The sequence below is a fragment of the Hemitrygon akajei genome, chromosome 21 (genome assembly GCF_048418815.1).
Source record: "Hemitrygon akajei chromosome 21, sHemAka1.3, whole genome shotgun sequence".
NCBI classification, from domain to species: Eukaryota; Metazoa; Chordata; class Chondrichthyes; order Myliobatiformes; family Dasyatidae; genus Hemitrygon; species Hemitrygon akajei.
In genome coordinates, this window is record NC_133144.1 from 52,275,592 (window position 1) to 52,295,341 (window position 19,750).

Below are 19,750 nucleotides of genomic sequence, written 5' to 3' on the forward strand. Positions count from 1 at the left end.
AATAATGAGTCCTGCTGGAATAGATATGAATGTACCTGCTGTGACAAACCATTTTAGCTGCTTTGTTCAAACCAGACTGTTACAATTTCAATACACATGCAGGAATATTTATATCAAAATTCATTAACGCTGCTCAACTGTGCTGGTTTATGCAATTACCAATTGTGATTGTGCAAATGTGGACGCTAACTGAAAGTTGGAGAAACAGCACAGCTGGCGACCAACTTCCCAACTGACCACAACAACAAAGCTCTTCCCAAATTTAGATTGTCCCTCCCAAATGATGAAGCAGTCCCTTTCATTTTAAATGTAGCGTTTCTTTATTGAACAGTATTCCTTCAGTTTTACAATGGTCGTCATCATTAAATAACTATTGACATTTAAGAAGAGGTTCCTTGCTTAGTAGGAGACATAAAATGGCGACGGTTCCTCTCCAGCGGATTCATTACTTGAATCATTCTATTCATTCCTTGAATTTTTTTTTGAGGGTCCAGGTAATTTTTCTTCACAATAATAAAAGGGGAGGGGGTGTCAGTGTTAAAGAGTGTGACAGTTCTTCATCTCAATGTCCTAACCTCTGTTCATGTTCAGGTCTTTACTAACGTCTCCCTCCCTTTCTCAATCGCCTTTATTCTGCACTCTCCAACAATACCAATCTCTTCACTGCAACAACATGCTTATTATCTTTCTGCAGTCTCACTGCAGTCCTCTCATTAAGGCCACCAGATTACACTCGAATGGAGATGATGACAAAAACAACTGGGCTAATTAAAGAAAATGGGCTGAGAATATCTCACTCCACTGAAGTCAGCATCCGTGATGACGCAAAACTCACTGAACCCTTAAGACTCTTGCCTGGGGCTACCCCAAAGAAGAGTCTTCAACCTGAAATGCCCCTGTTCTTCTGCAAATGTTGCTGACTTTAGATTTCCAGCTGTCTTAGTCAAACATCTTCAACTCTTGCAGAGGAAAAAAAATCCAGATGCTGGAAATCTGAGATACAAGCAGAAATTGCTAGAAACAATCAGCAGGTCAGGCAGTGTCTGTAGAAAGAGAAGGTGTTGACGTTCAGATGAAGGGTAAACCATGTCTCTTTCCAAAGACGCTGTATGATCTAAGTGTTTCCAACATTTTCTGTTTTTTATTCAAGATTCCGCTGAAACAATGGAAGAACTCAGAGAATCAAGCAGCATCTGAGAAGGCAGAAGGTGTATGTCAAGACCTTGTCTCAGGATGAAGAGGAAACAGGAAAGACTGCCAGTATATGGCATTGTGTATTGGATGGTGGGGTGTGGTAGAGGATGGTGGGTGGGAGAGGGGGGAACAGAAGCTGGCCGGTGATAAGTGGAGCCAAATGTGGATGAGTATGATTGGCAGGTGGAACCAGGTGGGGGAAGGAGGAGGACAGAAGCCAGTGGGTGATAGGTGGAGCCAGATGTGGATGGTATGATGGACAGTTAGAACGAGGTTTCAATGAGACACCCCTCATTCTTCTAAACTCCTGTGAGTACAGGCACAGAGCCATCAAACACTTATCACATGTTAACTCTATCATTCCTGGGATCCTTCAAGTCATTCTCCTCTGGACCATCCCCAATGCCAGCAATCCTTTCTTTGATATGGAGCCCAAAACTGCTCACAAGACTCCAAATCTGGTCTGAACAATGTTTTATAAATCCTCAGCAATACATCCTTGCTCTTATATTCTAGGCCTCTTGAAATGTATGAAAACATTGCAATTGCCTTCATTAATACATCGTCAGGGCAGCAACTCCCCAAGATTAGATGCAAAAGGATGCAGAGTGAAGCCTCCGCTGGGGATTGACCGGGTACTGTTGGAGAGTGGAGGTTCAGCAGATTGTAAAAACAGGACTGGGGTGAAATATGGGGTCAGAGGAGGGTGGGGGGGGGGGGTAAGAGAGTTGGGCAGGAGAGAGTGGAGATCCCTGCTCGATGCAGAGGCCTAGAATCTAGAGAGTTTGTAATCCTTGGTGGGCAACGGGATGTAAAGAACTGACACTTGCAACAATACAGACCCTGTCAAACTCAGAAAACCAAGAAACAAAGCCCTAGGAGGAGGTAGAGAATAGGAGGCAGTGTTGGACAACAGTGAGGGAAGAGAGCAGGATACAGAGGAAAAACCACAGATGTGGTGAATGGATTAAACACACTTGAGATCCCAGATGGCACCAGATCAGGGCCGGAAGTCACACAGGACAAGGTGCTGGTGAGGAATTCAAAAGTAAACTAAAATAAGACTGAACAACACCCTTTAGTTTGCCTGGGGATAAAAGGATACTTTGCTATCAACAATGCTCATCACTTAGGTCCTGATGCTGCTCGACCCTCCAGCAGATTGTTAGTTGCTTCAGATTCCAGCATCTTGCTTTTGCACTCATCATCTCCCTCTGCCTCCCAATGAATTACACCTTCTCTCCACCAATCAGCAACCCTGGCTAATGGGTGCATCAGATTTCACATCAGACTGGTGTGATCTGCAGTTTGGTTAGCTGGCAGGTCCAGATTTTTGCTACCCTTCCCATCCTATGTCTCCAGCAGAATAAGTTCAAAGTTCAAGGACTCAATCCCAAGGATTCTACAACTCATGTTCTCAATATAATTATTTACTATTTCTTTTGTATTTGCACAGTTTGTCTTCATTTGCACATTGGTTGTCAGTCTTTGTGTGTAGTTTTCTCAATGGTTCTATTATATTTCCTTGTTCTGCTGTGAATGGCAGCAAGAAAATGTACGGTGGCTTATACATAGTTTGATAATAAAGTTACTTTGAACTTTGAACAAAATCAACTAACCTAGACGTATATCTTTAGCCTGAGACCTGGATGCTGGCTCACACCACTTCTTGGCATTTATTCTCAGACGTGGGATGCTGAGGAGTTCAAACAGCAAAATTCTTCAAATCCCACTGTGAGTTATAGCTCTAGTAAACCACTCTGCTTTGCTTTGAAGAACTTGCCAACTCATTTTTCTCCAATTACATTAACTAGTCACGTTATCAGGTAGACCTGCTTATTGAGGCAAATATCTAACCAGCCAATCACGAGGCAGGAAATCAATGCAAAGACGCATGCGGGCATGGTCAAGAAGTTCAGTTCGAACATCAGAATGGGGAAGAAATGAGATCTGAGTGACTTTGACCACGTTGGTGCCAGAGGAGATATCTAAGAAACTGCTGAACTCCTGGGATTTTCATGCACAACTGTCTCTAGAGTTTGCAGAGAATGCAGCAAAAAAGCAAAAAAAAACATCCAGTGAGTGGCATTCTGGGGGGAGAATGAAAGAGGTCAGCCAAGGGCCAGCTGGCAGGAAGGCAACAGTAACTCAAATAACCAAGCATTACAACATTGGCATGCAGAAGACAATCTCTGAGTACACAACACATCAAATTTTGAAGTGGATGGGATATAGCAGCAGACAACCTCACTGGGTTCCATTCCTGCACCTAACAAAGTAGCCACTGTGTGCAGAAGTGGTAACTTAATGACCATGAGGCATTTGAAGAAAGGAGTGTTTCACTGTTTGGGACCCAACACTGTCCAAATGTTGGGGAGACAATACCAAAATTCACCATGCTTTAGGGAGCACGCGATATGTGGGAGCAAATGCTCAAGATCAGTCATTTTCCATCTATAATTTTCACTAGCACACAACATGCACCAAAGCTATTGTTCAGCTGAGGAGGGTAGATGCTGCCTGACATGGGTTCCTCCACCATTTTGTGCGTGTTGCTCTGGATATCCAGCATCTGTAGAATTTCTCGTGTTTATTCACTCAGTCTATTGGTCCCCTAGAGTATAACAGAGACAATCCATCCAGCGCACCTTACAGAACACTGGAGAAAATATAAAGGAGTGTAGAAGGTTGAGGGGGGACTTGATAGAGGTATTTAAAATTATGAGGGGGATAGAGTTGACGTGGATAGGCTTTTTCCATTGAGAATAGGGGAGATTCAAACAAGAGGACATGAGTTGAGAGTTAGGGGGCAAAAGTTTAGGGGTAACATGAGGGGGAACTTCTTTACTCAGAGAGTGGTAGCTGTGTGGAACGAGCTTCCAGTAGAAGTGGTAGAGGCAGGTTTGATATTGTCATTTAAAGTAAAATTGGATAGGTATATGGACAGAAAAGGAATGGACGGTTATGGGCTGTGTGCAGGTGGGTGGGACTAGGTGAGAGTAGGCGTTCGGCACAGACTAGAAGGGCCGAGATGGCCTGTTTCCGTGCTGTAATTGTTATATGGTTATATGGACTCTTCTTTACTTTGAATTTCTAATACCTCCCCTCCAAGCTTCCACCAGTGTATGACCAGCCCAGTAGCACCATAAGCTGGGCCCCCCTCAGTTCCACACAATGGCGGAAAGCCCACCATGTGGTTCGGCAGCCCATCCCTACCTAACCCTGAACCTGAGCAAAGGCAAGGACCACACAAGAGAAAATCTGCAGACGCTGGAAATCCAAGCAACACACACAAAATGCTGGAGGAACTCAGCAGGCCTTGGTGGAGATCCCAAGAGCTTAGCACCTGGTGGGGTCACCTACGTCAGTAAAGTCGGTGGGGGGGGGGGGGGGATCCAAAGAGTGATCCAACCAAGACCTCATTGGTGGAGCTGGCGGAAGATGATGAAGCATCACAACAGCAGTGAGAGTGGAGGAAGGCTGCTGCCATGAAGGGTCCTCAATCACTTTGGATGCTTTGCCACCGAACCCTGACCCCAGTCTGCGCAGGACCCTGTGGTGGCTGCCCATGCATCAGCCTCGTTAAATGAAGTCACACACAGGCTTTCTCCATCAAGGAGAAACCTCTCGGGAGACCATCATTCTCGTGATCCCACAACATCTACCACTACTACATATCTTCCTTCTTCATGCAATGGCACACATTACGTATACATTGCCACCTACCCTTTTATCTCTCCTCATCTGCCTATTGCCTCCCCTTGGGCCGCCTCCTCCTTCCCTTTCTCCCATGGTCCACTCTCCTCTCCAATCATATTCCTTCTTCTCCAGCCTTTTCTACCTATCACCTCCCAGCTTCTTACTTCATCCCCCTCCCCCACCCACCTGGCTTTGCCTATTGCCTTCTAGCTCCTCACGTTAATATTCTAGCTTCTTCCCCCTTCCTTACCAGTCCTGATGAAAGGTCTTGGCCCAAAACATCAATTTCCATAGATTGTGCCAGATCTGCTGAATTCCTCCAGCATTTTGTGTGTAGTGCATACTGTCACACCTGCCTCCACTGTCACTGTGTCACGCACCATTGACCCTTTTAGACCATTGGGAACTTTCAGGTTGGAATTGAGCTTCTGTCTTCAGAATTAACCAGCACCAACAAGATCTGGGAACTTCTAACAATACAGCAGACAGAAGCAGGATTGAACTGTCCAGTAAGCAGTGTGACATGATCGTGTACAGAAAAGGAGGTGCTAAAACCAGTCCCCAATTCATTCTGAGGTCCTGTTTCATGAAACACGCATTCAACGGACATTTACTGCGGAAATAATTTAACATTCACGAGGGGGGGAGAAAGCAGGTACAGACAGCTGGGGGATAAGGAGAGGAGAAAGGGAAGTACAAAATAAATAAAGTTGAAGTCTGCTGACACAACAAGATTATTGGCCCGTCACCAGTGCTGGTGTGCAATTGTTAGAACTGCAAGGGCACGAACAGCCCATTTCCTCGGCCTCCATTGCTGGAGTTTCGGAAACCTTTCCCCAGTTGCCCCTGGCTAAACATCAGAGGCACAAACTAAAGTGCATCCCGCTGCCCCGTGTCTCTCTGGGCCTCCGTGCCCCCCTTATCCAACAGAAACATATTTATTCAGCCACTGCATCAGGAACACAATGGAATCTGGGCTCATTCTCTGCAAAGGGCAGCCCTTCCTTCCTCCGCCATTAGTCGAGGGAAAAGTACAGAGCCCTTTGCAGGGAGAGGTGGCTCACGATCAACAAATAAGAGTACAAGTTGGGGGGTCCAAGTCTTGCTTTCTCGTGGACTGATGCAAGACATGGCCAGCTCACCACTCCCTTTCCCAAGAGTGTTGCACTGAGTCCAACCCATCGCCAAAAGTCACAGTGTCTGCACTCTGCAACAAGAACCGTTTCTACATCGTTTCCAATCCTTGAGTCTGTCATGCGCCAACCAACAGGAGGAGTACCATCAGCTCTATACTACTGTCCTTAAGTTGCTGCTGAACGCACGATGCACTACCCAGTCTCTCAGTGCAGGGTTCGACTAACCGTGCGTTATAGCTTGTGCTTGGTGCTGGCGTGGTGCCGACTGCTCCTACGTTCCGACGTATTCCGTTTGACTCTGATCACAGCGGCTGGCTGCTCCAGGTTGAGGGAGGGGCTCGATCGAGACTTCTTCAGGCCATTTCCCTCGCTCTCGGCTGTGTCGAATAGGGCGGCATCAAACTTGTCCAGGTCATCAGTTCCGGCTTTCAGCTTGGCCCGAAGCAGCGAGACATACGTGCAGAACCGCATCTCCTGTAGGAGGGAGAGCACAGAGGTTTGGTTCATCAAAGATGGTCACAGTGGGCGGGGGGTGGGAGGGGAGAGGATATGAGGCAAGAGACCGAGACGAGGGACACCAGAGTCTGTAGATGCTAGAATCTGCAGCACCAGACAAAATGCTGGATGAAGAGGACAACTGACATTTCACCTGGATTGAAAGACAGAGGAGAGATAATCAACATAAAGAGGCAAGAGGAAGGGTTGGAACAGGAGCTGGCAGGTGATAGGTGGATCCATATCTGTGACATGCAGATGAAGGCAGGAAGAGTAGAAAGAGTAACAGAATCTAGGAGGAGATAAGCGAATGCAGAGGATGGAATCTGATTGAAAATGAAGGTGGAGCTCGGAACCAAATAATAGTGGGAGCTTGATGAGCGGGAAGTGGGTGAGAGGAGGGAGTCCAAATCTGGGGAGTGCAGATATAAGGTGGTCACTAATAAAAAGATTATGAGATTCGAGAGATATTTCTCCTGTGGAGATGGGGAACTCCGTCCCAAATGACTTATGTAAAAAATAGTGATGTAATTAAGGGAACACCTTGAATAAGTGCAACTCTGACATGGACAGTCCCAAGCCTGGCTGTGAATGGAGGAGGGCTGGGCAAGGGGTTAGCACCCCATCCAGTAAAAAATGCTTTAGGAATATTGAAGATGGCCTATACCGGGAGACAGCTTGAAAGACTGGCCCAGGGCAGAGGACACTGGCAATCTGCTGTCGGCAGCCTATGCCCCAGGAGGGCTGATAGGCTTAACTAACTAACTTGAATAAGTAAATGGCAGAAGAACCCAAGTACATGGGAAATGGGAGGAAGTTGGCCATTTTATTCGCTAGTCTTTTCTGCTCGTCAAGGAGTTGATGGAGGATCTTTTACCGAAGTACCACTTTTCCATATTAACCCTTTATCCCTTGGTTTTCTGCAAATCTAAAAATCTATCCGATAGATATCTAGGATGCTGGTTGAACAAGGATAAAGCGTGGGAGGAATATACTGAAGTTATATAGGCGGAGGTGTGTGTGCAGCATCAAAACTAGCATGGATCTAATAGAAACTATTTCTTGTTTGAGTTTAGAAAAAATTAGAAACGTGGTTTTTGATTCTTCAGTTAAATTTGAGGAAACTTGGAGACCATTTATTCAACATTTTCATATGAGTTAAATGGTCTGATCCTAAACCTTACTGTTATTATCCTTAATTATTTGGATGGAGGTTCGGAGTTATCGGCACTACTGTATGTATTTAACATTATGCAATTGCCCATGTTGGTTAGTTTTTTTTAAAGTTTTCTTTTAGTTTTTTTGGGGTTTTTTTTTCTCTTTTTCGATTCTTCTACATTAATACTATGAGTTTGGGAGGCCTTATATATTGATTATTACATATCTGATTGTCTATTTAAACTATTAATTATGTACTCTCAAATGTTTTGTATTCATATTTCACTTATGTTTTTCTTAAAATTAATAAAAAGATTTAAAAAGAAAAAGAAAAGGATCTAATAGACTGAATGGCTTGTTTCTTTGCTCAAGCTTCCTGCAATGCTGGTTTTATCATGCTGATTATTTGCTATCGAATATGCAGAGGTAAATACGTGGCTGGGACTGTTTTACTTCCAGACCAAATACCAAATGAAGCTCAATTCTTCAGTATGTAGCCTGTAGTGGGCTATCATTCAACCTGGTCAGATCCTGTTCTGAAAGTTACGGTCCACTGTAACCTAACTAGAAGAGGAATAAGGTCATGCAACGATACAGCATTGAAGCAGCCAACCACTTTTATTCCACTCACTATGGGAAAATGCTGGATGAACTCAGCATCAATGGAAGAGAATAACAGTTTGATGTTTTGGGCCTGAACAGGCCTGGAACATCCACTGTTTTTACTCCTCCATAGGTGCTGTCTGACCTGTTGAGTTGCACCAGAATTTTGTGTGTGTTGCTCAAGATTTCCAGCATCAGCAGAATATCTTGTGTCTCAACTTTAATCCTCACTATTAGTTGAGGGTTGCAAAATGGCAGTGCATTTATCGCCATAGCAACAGACACTATAAACCATTTAGAGGTTTCTGATAAACGATCTAGTGCTTTCCTGGCGTATGTGACGAATAAGGTTTTCTCGGGCCTCCAGCAGGGTACAGGTATTGATTATAACTGAGGTTTCGCTGACAAACTCTGCCCATATTCTTCAAGAATGATGCCTAGGTATGTTTATACTCCATACCACTGGACTAGACATATTGAGGCAGCATCCCTGAAGAAGACGGCAGAGTTTGTTATCCAAACGTTGGATACAATGGATAGCTGTACCCAGCTGGAAGCCAAGAAGACTTTATTCATCATTTTGAGGTATTTCAGCGCAGTGTGATGTCACAAACCACACTGTTGGAGGAACAGATCTGAGAAGCAAAGTGAGTAGTCAACGCTTTGAGTCACAATCCTTCATCTGGTCATAAACAGCTGTCCCTCTTACTTCTGAATCTCACTCCAGAAACCTGAAAAGCTGTAGTGTCATCAGTATTTGAAGGTCAGTGTAGACTCAATGCGCTGTAGGGTGTCTGCACAACTTCATGGCAACATTAGGCTGAAAAGAGGGCAGAGGAGATTTGCAAAGATGTTGTTGGACCGAGTTATGGAGAAAGGCAGAGCAAGTTGGAGTGTAGAAGAAAGATGGATATAGATGTATAAATTCAAGAGGGGTATAGACACAGTGAATGCACAGTCTTCTTCCCAGTTCTGGGGTATCAAGAACTAGAGGGCATAGGTTTAAGGTGACAGGGGAGAGATTTAATAAGAACCCAAGGGACAACATTTTCACCCAGATGGTGCTATGTATCCAGAATGAGCTGCCAGATAAAGTGGTTGAGGCAGGTACATTAACAACATGTAAAAGGTGCTTGGACAAATACAGGGATAGAGAAGGCAAGAGAGATATGGGCCCAAATAGGACTGGCTTAGAAGGGAATCTTGGTTGCCAAGCACCACTTGGGCTGAAGTACCTGTTTCTGTACTCTATGACTCCAGCATTAACGCAGTTCTGGGGATGGGCTGCATTGTCGGAGGTTCAGTGAGATGTGAAATGTATCTGCTCTCTGCGATGGATGCAAGTAATCTCGTGGGTGGAAGAGAAAAATTATAAATGTGCAACTAAATTATGATCTGCAACTCAGTGCCTTTCAGGGCAAAGGAAGCAGAGGCAGTGAACACCTTCAGAAGTGTGTAAGCACTTGAGAGGGAAGTGGGACTGACAAAATTGTTCTACCAAGAGCTAGCATTGAATTGATGGGCCAGATAGTCACTCTGTGCTGTAACAACTCTACAACACTTTGTAGAAGAAACAATAAGTTCTTCCTGGTGTCCTGCTCAATATTTATCTACAGACCAACAACACATACATAAAATCTAATTATTGTTACATTGTATTTGTGGGACCTTCCTGTATGCAAAATGGCCTTTTGTGTTTCCAGTATTACAAGAGGGACAACACATCGCTGGCTGGAAAGAGCTGGAAAGTTATCATTTAAACTAAGCCTTCCTTGTATGAAAAGCAAAGCTTTTCAGCTCTTGCCCTTTGATATGAAATTGCCTCCTTGCTCACCTCGAATTCCAGGTATTCCTCTTTCTGTTTGTATTCCTCCAGCTCTTTAGTCTTCGCCTTCTTATCAGGAGGGACTGAATGATGCTCAGCCAGATCTGCAGTCATCGCCTTCAGCCTGGCTTCATGAGCCTTTATCTGCTCTTCCTACAAAATGAGAAATGAAGAACGGGCTTTTAGTTCTTTCCCCCCCACCACATGATTTGCTCAAAATGTCTTAATCTTGCTGGCTTCGAAAACCACGTTGCTCTATCCTTGTCATTGCCTCTAGTGACCAGCAGAGGTCCCACTGTGCTGCCACAGCTCCATGAACATGCTGGGACTGTTCGATGGGATCACGTTTTGGGCATCTGATCTCCTTTGCTGTAGTTCTGTCAGACTTAGTCTTGATGTCCCCTTCGCTCTCGGTTTTATTAGTGGCACTGATTAAGTGCCATAAACCTAGGAACAGAGAGAGCCTGTGGTATGTTGAATACTGGGTAAACGAGTAGTCTTTGGGGTATTGTAAATCTGTGTCTTTACTGATGCTTTGCTGCACTCTTGAGTGCTTTGGGGGGGCACTGATGCTTTTTGTTGGTGGGGAAGGGGGGGTTGTTGCCTTGCTGCTCCTTGTGTGTGGGAGGGGAGAGCTGGGGGGGGGGGGCTTTGGGGTTCTAACATTTAACTGTCATTCATTCTTTGGGGCACTCTATTTTCGTGGATGTTAGTGAAGAAAAAGAATTTCAGGATGTATATCGTATACATTTCTTTGACATTAAATGTAACTATTGAACCTAATGAACAGAACAATATAATTACCTGCGTAATCCAATGGATCAGTAATAACATGGGCTGACGTTGGTGAAATGCATGTCCACATTTAGAGTCACAGAGCACTATAGCACAGAAATAGGCCCTTCGTCCCCTCTAGTCCGTGCCAAACTGTTATTCTTCCCTCCATACCCCTCCTATCCATGTACTTAACCAATCTTCTCTGAAATGTTGCAATCAAACCTGCATCCACCACTTCTCCTGGCGTCTCATTCCACACTTGCGACACCCTCTGAGAGAAGAAGTTCCCCCTTAGATTCCCATTAAATATCTCCCCCTTTCACCCTTACCTATGACCTCGTGTTCTAGTCTCACTCCACCTCAGTGGCAAAAGCCTGCTTGTAATTACCATATCTGTATTCCTCATAATATTGTGTAGCTTTATCAAAACTCTCTTTTTTCTGCACACCAGGGAATAAAGTCCTAAGCTATTCAACCTTTCCCTATAATTCTGGTCCACAAGTCCCAGCAACAGCCTTGTAAATTTTGTCTGTACTCTTTCAATCTTATTGATACCTTTCCTTTAGGTAGGTGACCATCAGGTAGGTAGGTAGGTTTCTGAATAGCCATTCCTCACACAACAACATAGACTCCAGGTCTCTAATTTCCTTCATGGATCTGCAGCAGAGCTACACAGGGCAAGGGCTAGCTCATTTGTAACACATTGCTATTCTATTCCCCTGGCTACTCTTTATCTGAAGTCATTCACTGTTGATGCTACTCCAATTCTGGCCTCTTGACCATCTCCTGCTTTATTGAGCAGGTCTTCAGACTGTAGAATTCCTTCTCTGAATCTTTGCACCTCTCCCCCTTTCCACAACCTCCTTAAGATCTTGGGACACTTGCCCTCGTATCCCTGCAGACTAACACAGGTAGGACACTGAAAAGTGTGGTAGAGCAGAAGGATATGGGAATACAGATCCATAATTATTTGAAAATGGTAGATGGGGCGGTAAGGAGAACTTATGGCACATTGGCCCTCATACATCAAAGTAGGGATGTTATGTTGAAGTTGCATAAGACATTGGTGTGACCAAAGTTGGGGTAGTGTGTGCACTTATGGTCAACTATCTACAAGAGAGATTGCAAGAATGCATGGAAAATGTACATGAATGTTGCCAGGACTTGAGGACCTCAGTTATAGGGAAAGGTTGAATAGTTTAGGACTTTATTCCCTGGAGCTTTGGAGAATGAGGAGAGATTTGGTAGAGGTATACAAAATGATGAGGGGTATAAATAGGGTAAATGCAAGCAGACTTTTTCCACTGAGGTTGGGTGATACTAGAACTTGAGGTCATAGGTTAAGCGTGAAAGGGGAAATATTTAAGGAGAACCTGAGTAGGAACTTATTCATTCAGAGGAGGGGTGCAAGTGTAGAAAGAGCCGCCAGAGGAAGTGGTGAATGGGGGGGGGGGGGGGGTCAATTGCAACATTTAGGAGAGACTTGGATAAGTACGTGGGCAGGAAGGGGATGGAGGGCTACGGTACAGGTGCAAGTCAATGGGACAAGGCAGAGTAAGAGTTCCGCATGGACTACATCGTTACTATATTACGCAATAAAGGAAAATGGTAGCCGACATTTTGGGTTGAGAACCTTCATCTAGAATGAAAGATAAAGGGGAGATAGCTGGGTGACGCAAGATCTGGTAAGTGATAGATGGATCCAAGTGGGGAGGGGTGATGGGCAGATGTAGGTGGGAGAGTAGAAACAGCAACAAAAGCTGGAAGGTGACAGGTGGAGGTGACAAAGGGCCCAAGGTGGAGTCTAATAGGAAAAGAAGGTGGAGCATGGATTCAACTGAGGGAGGAGGGAGGGCAGATGAGATAAGTGCCTAATGGTGATTGATCCATGGCATTAAAATGGTTGGGAATCTCTACTTTAGATTAATTTGCTCACTTTCTTTCCCAGTTTCAATAAAGAATCTTCAACATAAACTGCCTCTTCTCCACAGATGATGCCTGACCCGCTGAGTTTTACCAGCATTTTCTGTTTTTCTTTTAATTTCAGATTACCATCACCTGCAGTGTTTTAGCTTTTTATCTCAGTTTCCTTTCATGTGGCTCGGCAGTCTGTTGTGAAGCACTCTGCAGGTTTTAGATCTAATAAATATAAATGGAAGTTGTGGCTGTTAGCGTAACGCTGATCCCAGTGTCACAACCAGCGGCGAGTCACTCACCAGAGACAGCCTGGTCACCGCGGTGGGAAGCAGAGGCCGGCTGAACTTCTTCTGGGAACCAATGGCCGCAGGAAATGGCGGAGCTGAAAACATGGCTGACACCAGGTTTATACGGGTGATCCAGGACTGCATCAGCTCTGAGCTCCTGGAAGCAAAAGAAAGCAGTGTCTATAAGGGGAACACAAATCCAAGCGTGAAATCCAGGCCCCCAGAGAAACAGTGACAGAACATGGACCTCAACAGGGTCAGTGGATTCAGAGGGTGTTTCCTATAGTGGGGGAGTCTAAGACCAATGGGGGTAGCCTCAGGATACAAGGATGTCCTTTTAGAACTGTGATAAGAAGGAATTTCTTTAGCCAGGGGATGGTGAATCTGTGGAATTCACTGCCACAGATGGCTGTGGAGACCAAATCATTGGGTATATTTGAAGCGGAGGCTGATAGATTCTTGATTAGTTAGGGTGTTAAAGGTTATGGGGAGAAGGCAAGAGAGGTTGAGAGGGAAAATAAATCAGCCATAATGGGATGGCAGAGCAGACTCGATGGGTCAATTGGACTAATTCTACTCCTATGTTTTATGGTCTTAGTATGGACATGATGGGCAACAAGGCCTGTTTCTAAGCTGTGTGACTCTGTAACACTTTGACAACCAGATAATTAGGCTGAGGGAGGATTACTGTCATTATCTAAGGAGGATTTCTATACGTCCCTGAGTGTGGTTTAAATTGTGAAGTATTTCCCAACGCTTAATGGCAGGATTCTTAGCAGGGTGCTTTTCATTCACGTCCATAGATCCCTCAAAGTTGCCATGCATTGACAGGATGATTAAGAGAGAGTATGGTGTGTTGGCCTTTAGTAGTCAGGAGATTGAGTTCAAGAGCCTTGAGGTAATGTTGCACCTGATTAGACCACACTGGGAATCTTGAGTTTAGTTCTGATCATGTCATTGTAGCAGCTTTAGAGAGGGTGCAGAGGAGGTTTACCAGGATGCTGCCTGGATTAGAGAGCATGCCTTATGAGGATAGGTTGCATAAACCCTGAAGCAAAGGAGGATGAGGGGCAACTTGATAGATGTGTACAAGATGAAAAGAGGCATACATCGAGTAGGTAGCCAAAGATTTTTTCCAAAAGCAGAACTGGCTAATATGAAGGAACATGATTTTAGGATGATTGGAGGTGGGGATGTCAGAGGTAAGCATTTTTACACAGAGAGTGATGACTACATGGAACGCCTGTCAGGGGTGGTGATAGAGGTAGATACATAAGTGACATTTAAGAAAATCTCAGATAGCCACATAGATAATAGAAAACTGGAGAGCTTTGTAGGAGAGAAGGGTTGGAGTGATCTTAGAGTAGGTTAAAAGGTTGGCACAACATTGTGGGCCAAGGAGACTATACTGTGCTGTACTGTTCTATGTTCTAAGTTTCTGAGTTTGCCAATTCCATCATCAGAATCAGTAACACCATGAACCTTGTTGGTAAGTTTTTTCCCAGCAACTTATTTACGGACAAAACCCTTCAGAGTTCTTCAAACCAAAGTACCGTGCATCCTTAGATCATTTGGGGCTCATTGATTCTCCCACAGTTTACCTGACATGAACCTCTGGTGTAAACCCACACTTCCCTCCCTCCCCAGTCCTGGTTCTGTACTTACCACTTCCTTCTCCTTCCATTCCTAACTTTCTCACACTGCCCACATTACTATATCTACACATCAAGATGATTTAATTTCTGTGAAGTGCTTTGGGAAGTTTCCAATAACAAAACAGCACTTTATAAATGGATATTTTTCTTTCTGTATGAATTGGCCCCATTCCTTTCAAACTCTTGCTTACTCAATTGCCTCAGCCTCTCTTGCAGCACAGTTTAATTTAGAACTTTGGTTGGATGGTTATTTTTCTTGACCTAGTTTGGAAATAATCAATTGTTTGCCCGGCATCGACTGAAACTGAAACAGTGGCCGCGATTTACATTTTACCCAGATAAGGAGCTATTTGTGTGTTCAGTACTTATTTGGGAGCTGCTGGTGTTATCAGCACCAGTAACCTCATCCACCCTGCACAGCTATTCACTCACGGGGCCTGGAGCAGGAAGACTCTCCAATCTGCTGTCTTTAGGTAAAAGACGTTGGGCTTCTTGCTGTAGTCAGATGCCCGCACTGCCAGTGAGTGATGAATGCTGATGGCATTCTTCAGATCTTCCTCTGACAACTGCTTATCTGACTTGTACGCATCCTGTCAAAAACAAGAGAAAGTGATCAATGTTGTCTTCCTTAAAATGAAGCTTCTTGTCGTTTGCACAAGTGCAACGTGAAAGCACTTGCAGCAGCGTCACAGGTACGTAGCATCAGAGACTCAACATTCACAAGCAAAACATAAATTAAACCCAAAAAATACACAAAATTATACCACAGAGAACACAGTTATAGCAAAAGAAAAGAAAGTTTGTTGTGGTGCAATGTAGTCATAGTGTTGCTAAACTGAGGTAGTGATTAGGATTGTGCCTGTCGGTTCAAGAGCCGAATGCTCGAAGGGAAACACACACAAAATGCTGGAGGAACTCAGTAAGTCAGTCAGCGACTATGGAGAGGAAAACACAGTTGACATTTTTTGGCTGAGACCCTTCATTAGCTGTGTTTATGGTTGAAAGGAAGTAGCCGTTTTTGAAGACAAAACTCTCCTGATGAAGGGTTTTGGCCCGAAACGTCGTCACTACCTCCTCCCATAGATGCTGTCTGGCCTGCTGAGTTCTGCCAGCATTTTGTGTTTTTTATTTAGCTGTTTTTGAACATGGTGTTGCATGACTTCACACTTTGCCTCCTGACCAATGACACCTGTGAGAAGATGGCACAGCCCAGACGGTGGGGATCTTTGATGTTACACATTGCATCTCCCGGACACACTTTTGATGGTGGGGATGGATGTGCCTGTGATGTTCTATACTCTCTATCTTCTTACATTCCTGATCATTCAAATTACCATGAAGCAACCAGTCTGGATACTTTCAAAAGTACACCTGTAGAATTCTGAATTTTGTTCAGTGACAAGCCGAACCTCCTTAACCTTCTAATAAAGTGGAGATGGTGGTGAGCTTTCTATGGGATTGAATCCATGTGCGGGGCCCAGTATAGGTCATTCGATATGTTAACACAAGGAATTTGCACTTGGGGATCTATTCATAAACAAGGAAGTTCAAACGTTGCCTTTGTTTAAGTTACTCTCAAGTGATCATTGACTGGTCTCTTTTCTGGTAGACAGACTGGCTGCTGGATCCAGTCCCATATCAGTTTTCATTTTTCAGTCTCTGGCAGCGAGCTGAGGTGACTAGTGGCAAATTGCCTCAATATGAAGTGTCTTCCAAGAGCCCAGTCTGAGGGTGGTGAAGGGGGAGCAAAAGGTGCAAAGACACGTGGGAGTGGTGTGTATGTGGTGGGCAGGGAGTGGGGAGCTATAGCATACCTCAACAACTCCTGCTGAACAGCAAAGTGGTGCCCAAAAAACTCAACCGGACAGAGGTCATACAGTCTTCAATCCAATCATCTAACCCTCACATTCAGGTTTCCCGGTCTCAGAGTTTTGTGGTTCAAGTCATCTATCACTAGCAGCTGTTAACAGACACTTTTAGGATCCCAGGGCATTTTCAGGCCTGGCGGCCATGACAGACTTGTCAAAACAGAGGCAGAGGGAGCATGGTATGTTATCACTCACCACAAAGGCAGTCAAGGACTGGCATGTTACCTTGATTAGAGGGTATTACCTATAAGGAGAAAATGGACAGACTTGAATTGTGTTTTCTGGAGCATCAGAGGCTGATGGATGATCTGATTACGAGAAGAATAGACAGGGTAGATAGTGAAAGTCTTTCTCCCAGGCTGGAAATGTCAGTTACTACAGGACATAGCTTTAAGGTGAGAGTGGTAAAGTTTAAAGGAGATGTGTGCATAAGAAGTTTCAAGCAGGGAGTGGGAGGTGCTAGAACACACTGCCAGGGGAGGCGGTGGAAGCAGATGCAATAGCGATATTTAAGAGACATTCAGGCAAGAACATGGACAGGCTGGAAAGGCAGCAAAACACACTCAGTGGCCACACTATAATGTACCTCCTGCACCTAATAAAGTGGCCACTGAGTGCACGTTCATGGCTTCTGCTGCTGTAACCCATCCACTTCAAGCTTCAGAGTGTTGTGCATTCAGAGATGTACTTCTGCACACCACTTTTTCAATGTGTGATTATTTGAGTTACTGTCTCCTTCCTGTCAGCTTGAACCAGTCTGTCTATTCTCCCCTGACCTCTCTCATTTACAAGGCATTTTCACCCACGGCTCACTGGATGCTCTTTTCATTTCTCGCACCATTCTCTGTCAACTCTAGAGTCTGTTGTGCATGAAAAACCCAAAACGTCGACTGTTTATTCATTTCCATAGATGCTGCCTGACCTGCTGAGTTCCTCCAGCATTTTATATGTGCTACACTCGATTTTTAGCATCTGCAGAATTTCTCTCTCAGTAGTTTTTGGCCTTTTCAAAGAGATCCACGAAGTACATGGCTTTAAGGTAAATGGAGAGAAGTTCAAGGGGGATATTAGAGGAAGGTTTTTCACTCAGAGAGTGGTTGATGCGTGGAATGCACTGCCTGAGTCACTGGTGGAGGCAGATACACTAGTGAAGTTTAAGAGACTACTTGACAGGTATATGGAGGAATTTAAGGTGGGGGTTATATGGGAGGCAGGGTTTGAGGGTCAGCACAACACTGTGGGCCGAAGGGCCTGTAATGTGCTGTACTGTTCTATGTTCTATACACCAACAGACCAGTTCTAGCATTTCTCCTTTCTCTACCAACAAAAGATCTCTCAGTTAGACTAAAATATCAGCATGCAAGATAAAGTGATCTAACCTTCTGTAGGTAGAGGATCATCCCCTTCAACACACCATAGAAGGTCTTCCAGCCTCTCCTGCCCCGGGGAGCTGTGGAGAAAATTCACATCATTTGTGCCCTGCACCAATTGCCACAATATCTTCAATGCCTTGAAACGTCAGCTTCCGCAATGGTCTAAGAATTGGATAAAATTCAGGCCACAATTGAAAAATATTTGGCTTATAAAACTCAACCGAAGAAAGACACCATGAATGATATCTTCTCCCCATTCTGGCCCACCACGGTGTGTCAAGCAAAAACGACGATGTTGGACAATAATTGGAAATGTGTTTTTTATGCCACTGCACCAGCTCATTTTGCCTTACGACCAAATACCTAAACTAACACACATTTTTTTCCTAAGGCCCTGAGAGTTATGACTTTGCAGTGTGGGAAGCTACACATTATTGAAGAATAAAGACTACCCTACAGGAAAATCTTTAGTCAATTCACAGCCCAAGCAAAGGATCATCAGAAATAAAACTGTATTTAATTGCAAAAAGTGGCCCTTATGTTTGATGGAGCTGTGAATGAACTGATAGGATACCCACATGCCTGGCCCAGAAGTTGATTTTTAAGGTGGTGACAATTGCGGAAAGATGGGCTGCTGCTTACATACTCATCAAAGCCTGACTTGGTCACACTGAGTGGAAATAGATCCTTCGGCCCATCGAGTTTCTTCTGACCCAGTTGCATTGATCCTATCTTCTTCTGCCTACATCCTGGCCAACTCTCGCACCCCCCTCCCCCCCCCACCCCGTGTCTGCCACTCACTCCCACACCAGGGATAATATACAGGGAGCCTGCAGTGGAGTCTACCCGCCCTCCCTATGACCACCACATTTTCTCTGGATGCTCCGGTTTCCAACCACATCTCAAAGACCTGTGGACTGGTGGGATGATTGTCCCTGGTGTGTAGCTGAGCGGCAGAATCTGTAGGAGTTGATGTAGACTCTAGAGAATTAAAAAATGGAATTAATGTTGGATTAGTAGAAATGAGTGGTTGATAGTTGCTGCAGATTTGATGGGCTGAAGGGCCTATGACTCACTATCTAGTCAGTGTTTCTGGGTTGTGGCATATCAATCCATTGTTAACTTGTTACATCAATTGACCAAGATGAGCTGCAGGATGGGGAGGGTCCTTCCTTTGGCTGGGAGGAAACGGTTTAGCATGCATATATGGAGTATGAGAGATTCAGCCCCTGTCTGAGTATCTGAAGGGGCTGCTCCTAAAGTTCCGGCTGCATTTCAGCCCCACACTCCTGATCTACAGTCACCAGTGCAGAGGGGTGTGGGCTGCTGGTGGTCTTGCTTCTGGGCCTGGCCAAAGGGGCCATTCATGGGGCCAGTGGTGAGTAGTCGAGGGCTCTGCTGGAGCCCACTGCCTTCCTCTTTTCCAGAGTTATATCCATGCCCGGGTGCAAAAACATGCAGGTTGATAGGTCAATTGGTGGCTGTAAATTGTGCAGTTGAGTGGCAGAATCTGGGGGAGATTAAAATAGGATTATCAATGGTCAGTATGGACTCAATGGGCTGAAGGGCCTCTTTCTGTGCTATAAGATTGTATGAATATTACATTCTATAAATTGGCAAAGATTACAGAGGATTTATGTGAATTCAAGTAAGAAACCCTGACATTAGTTAAGTGGGAGCAGGAAGTAATGAGGAGAACCCACCAATGCACTTGATTTTACACTGCCTCCTTAATTCAGGGGCAGTTATGGATGGACAATAAA

General features: G+C 44.7%; 1 protein-coding gene across 9 annotated transcripts in view; it reads right to left on the reverse strand.

The window, feature by feature from the left end:
- Window positions 1–296: 296 nt before the first annotated feature.
- Window positions 297–19,750, reverse strand: part of LOC140714305 (PH and SEC7 domain-containing protein 1-like) — a 226,103-nt gene continuing 206,649 nt past the window's right edge. For all 9 annotated transcript variants that reach the window (XM_073025411.1, XM_073025416.1, XM_073025415.1 and 6 more), the window contains 5 exons: window positions 17,994–18,064; window positions 15,179–15,336; window positions 13,104–13,248; window positions 10,120–10,263; window positions 297–6,503 (listed from right to left, as the gene is read on the reverse strand). In XM_073025411.1, coding sequence (XP_072881512.1) covers window positions 6,261–6,503; window positions 10,120–10,263; window positions 13,104–13,248; window positions 15,179–15,336; window positions 17,994–18,064 — 761 coding nt within the window. In that variant the 3' untranslated portion in view covers window positions 297–6,260. The remainder of the gene's footprint in view (window positions 6,504–10,119; window positions 10,264–13,103; window positions 13,249–15,178; window positions 15,337–17,993; window positions 18,065–19,750) is intronic.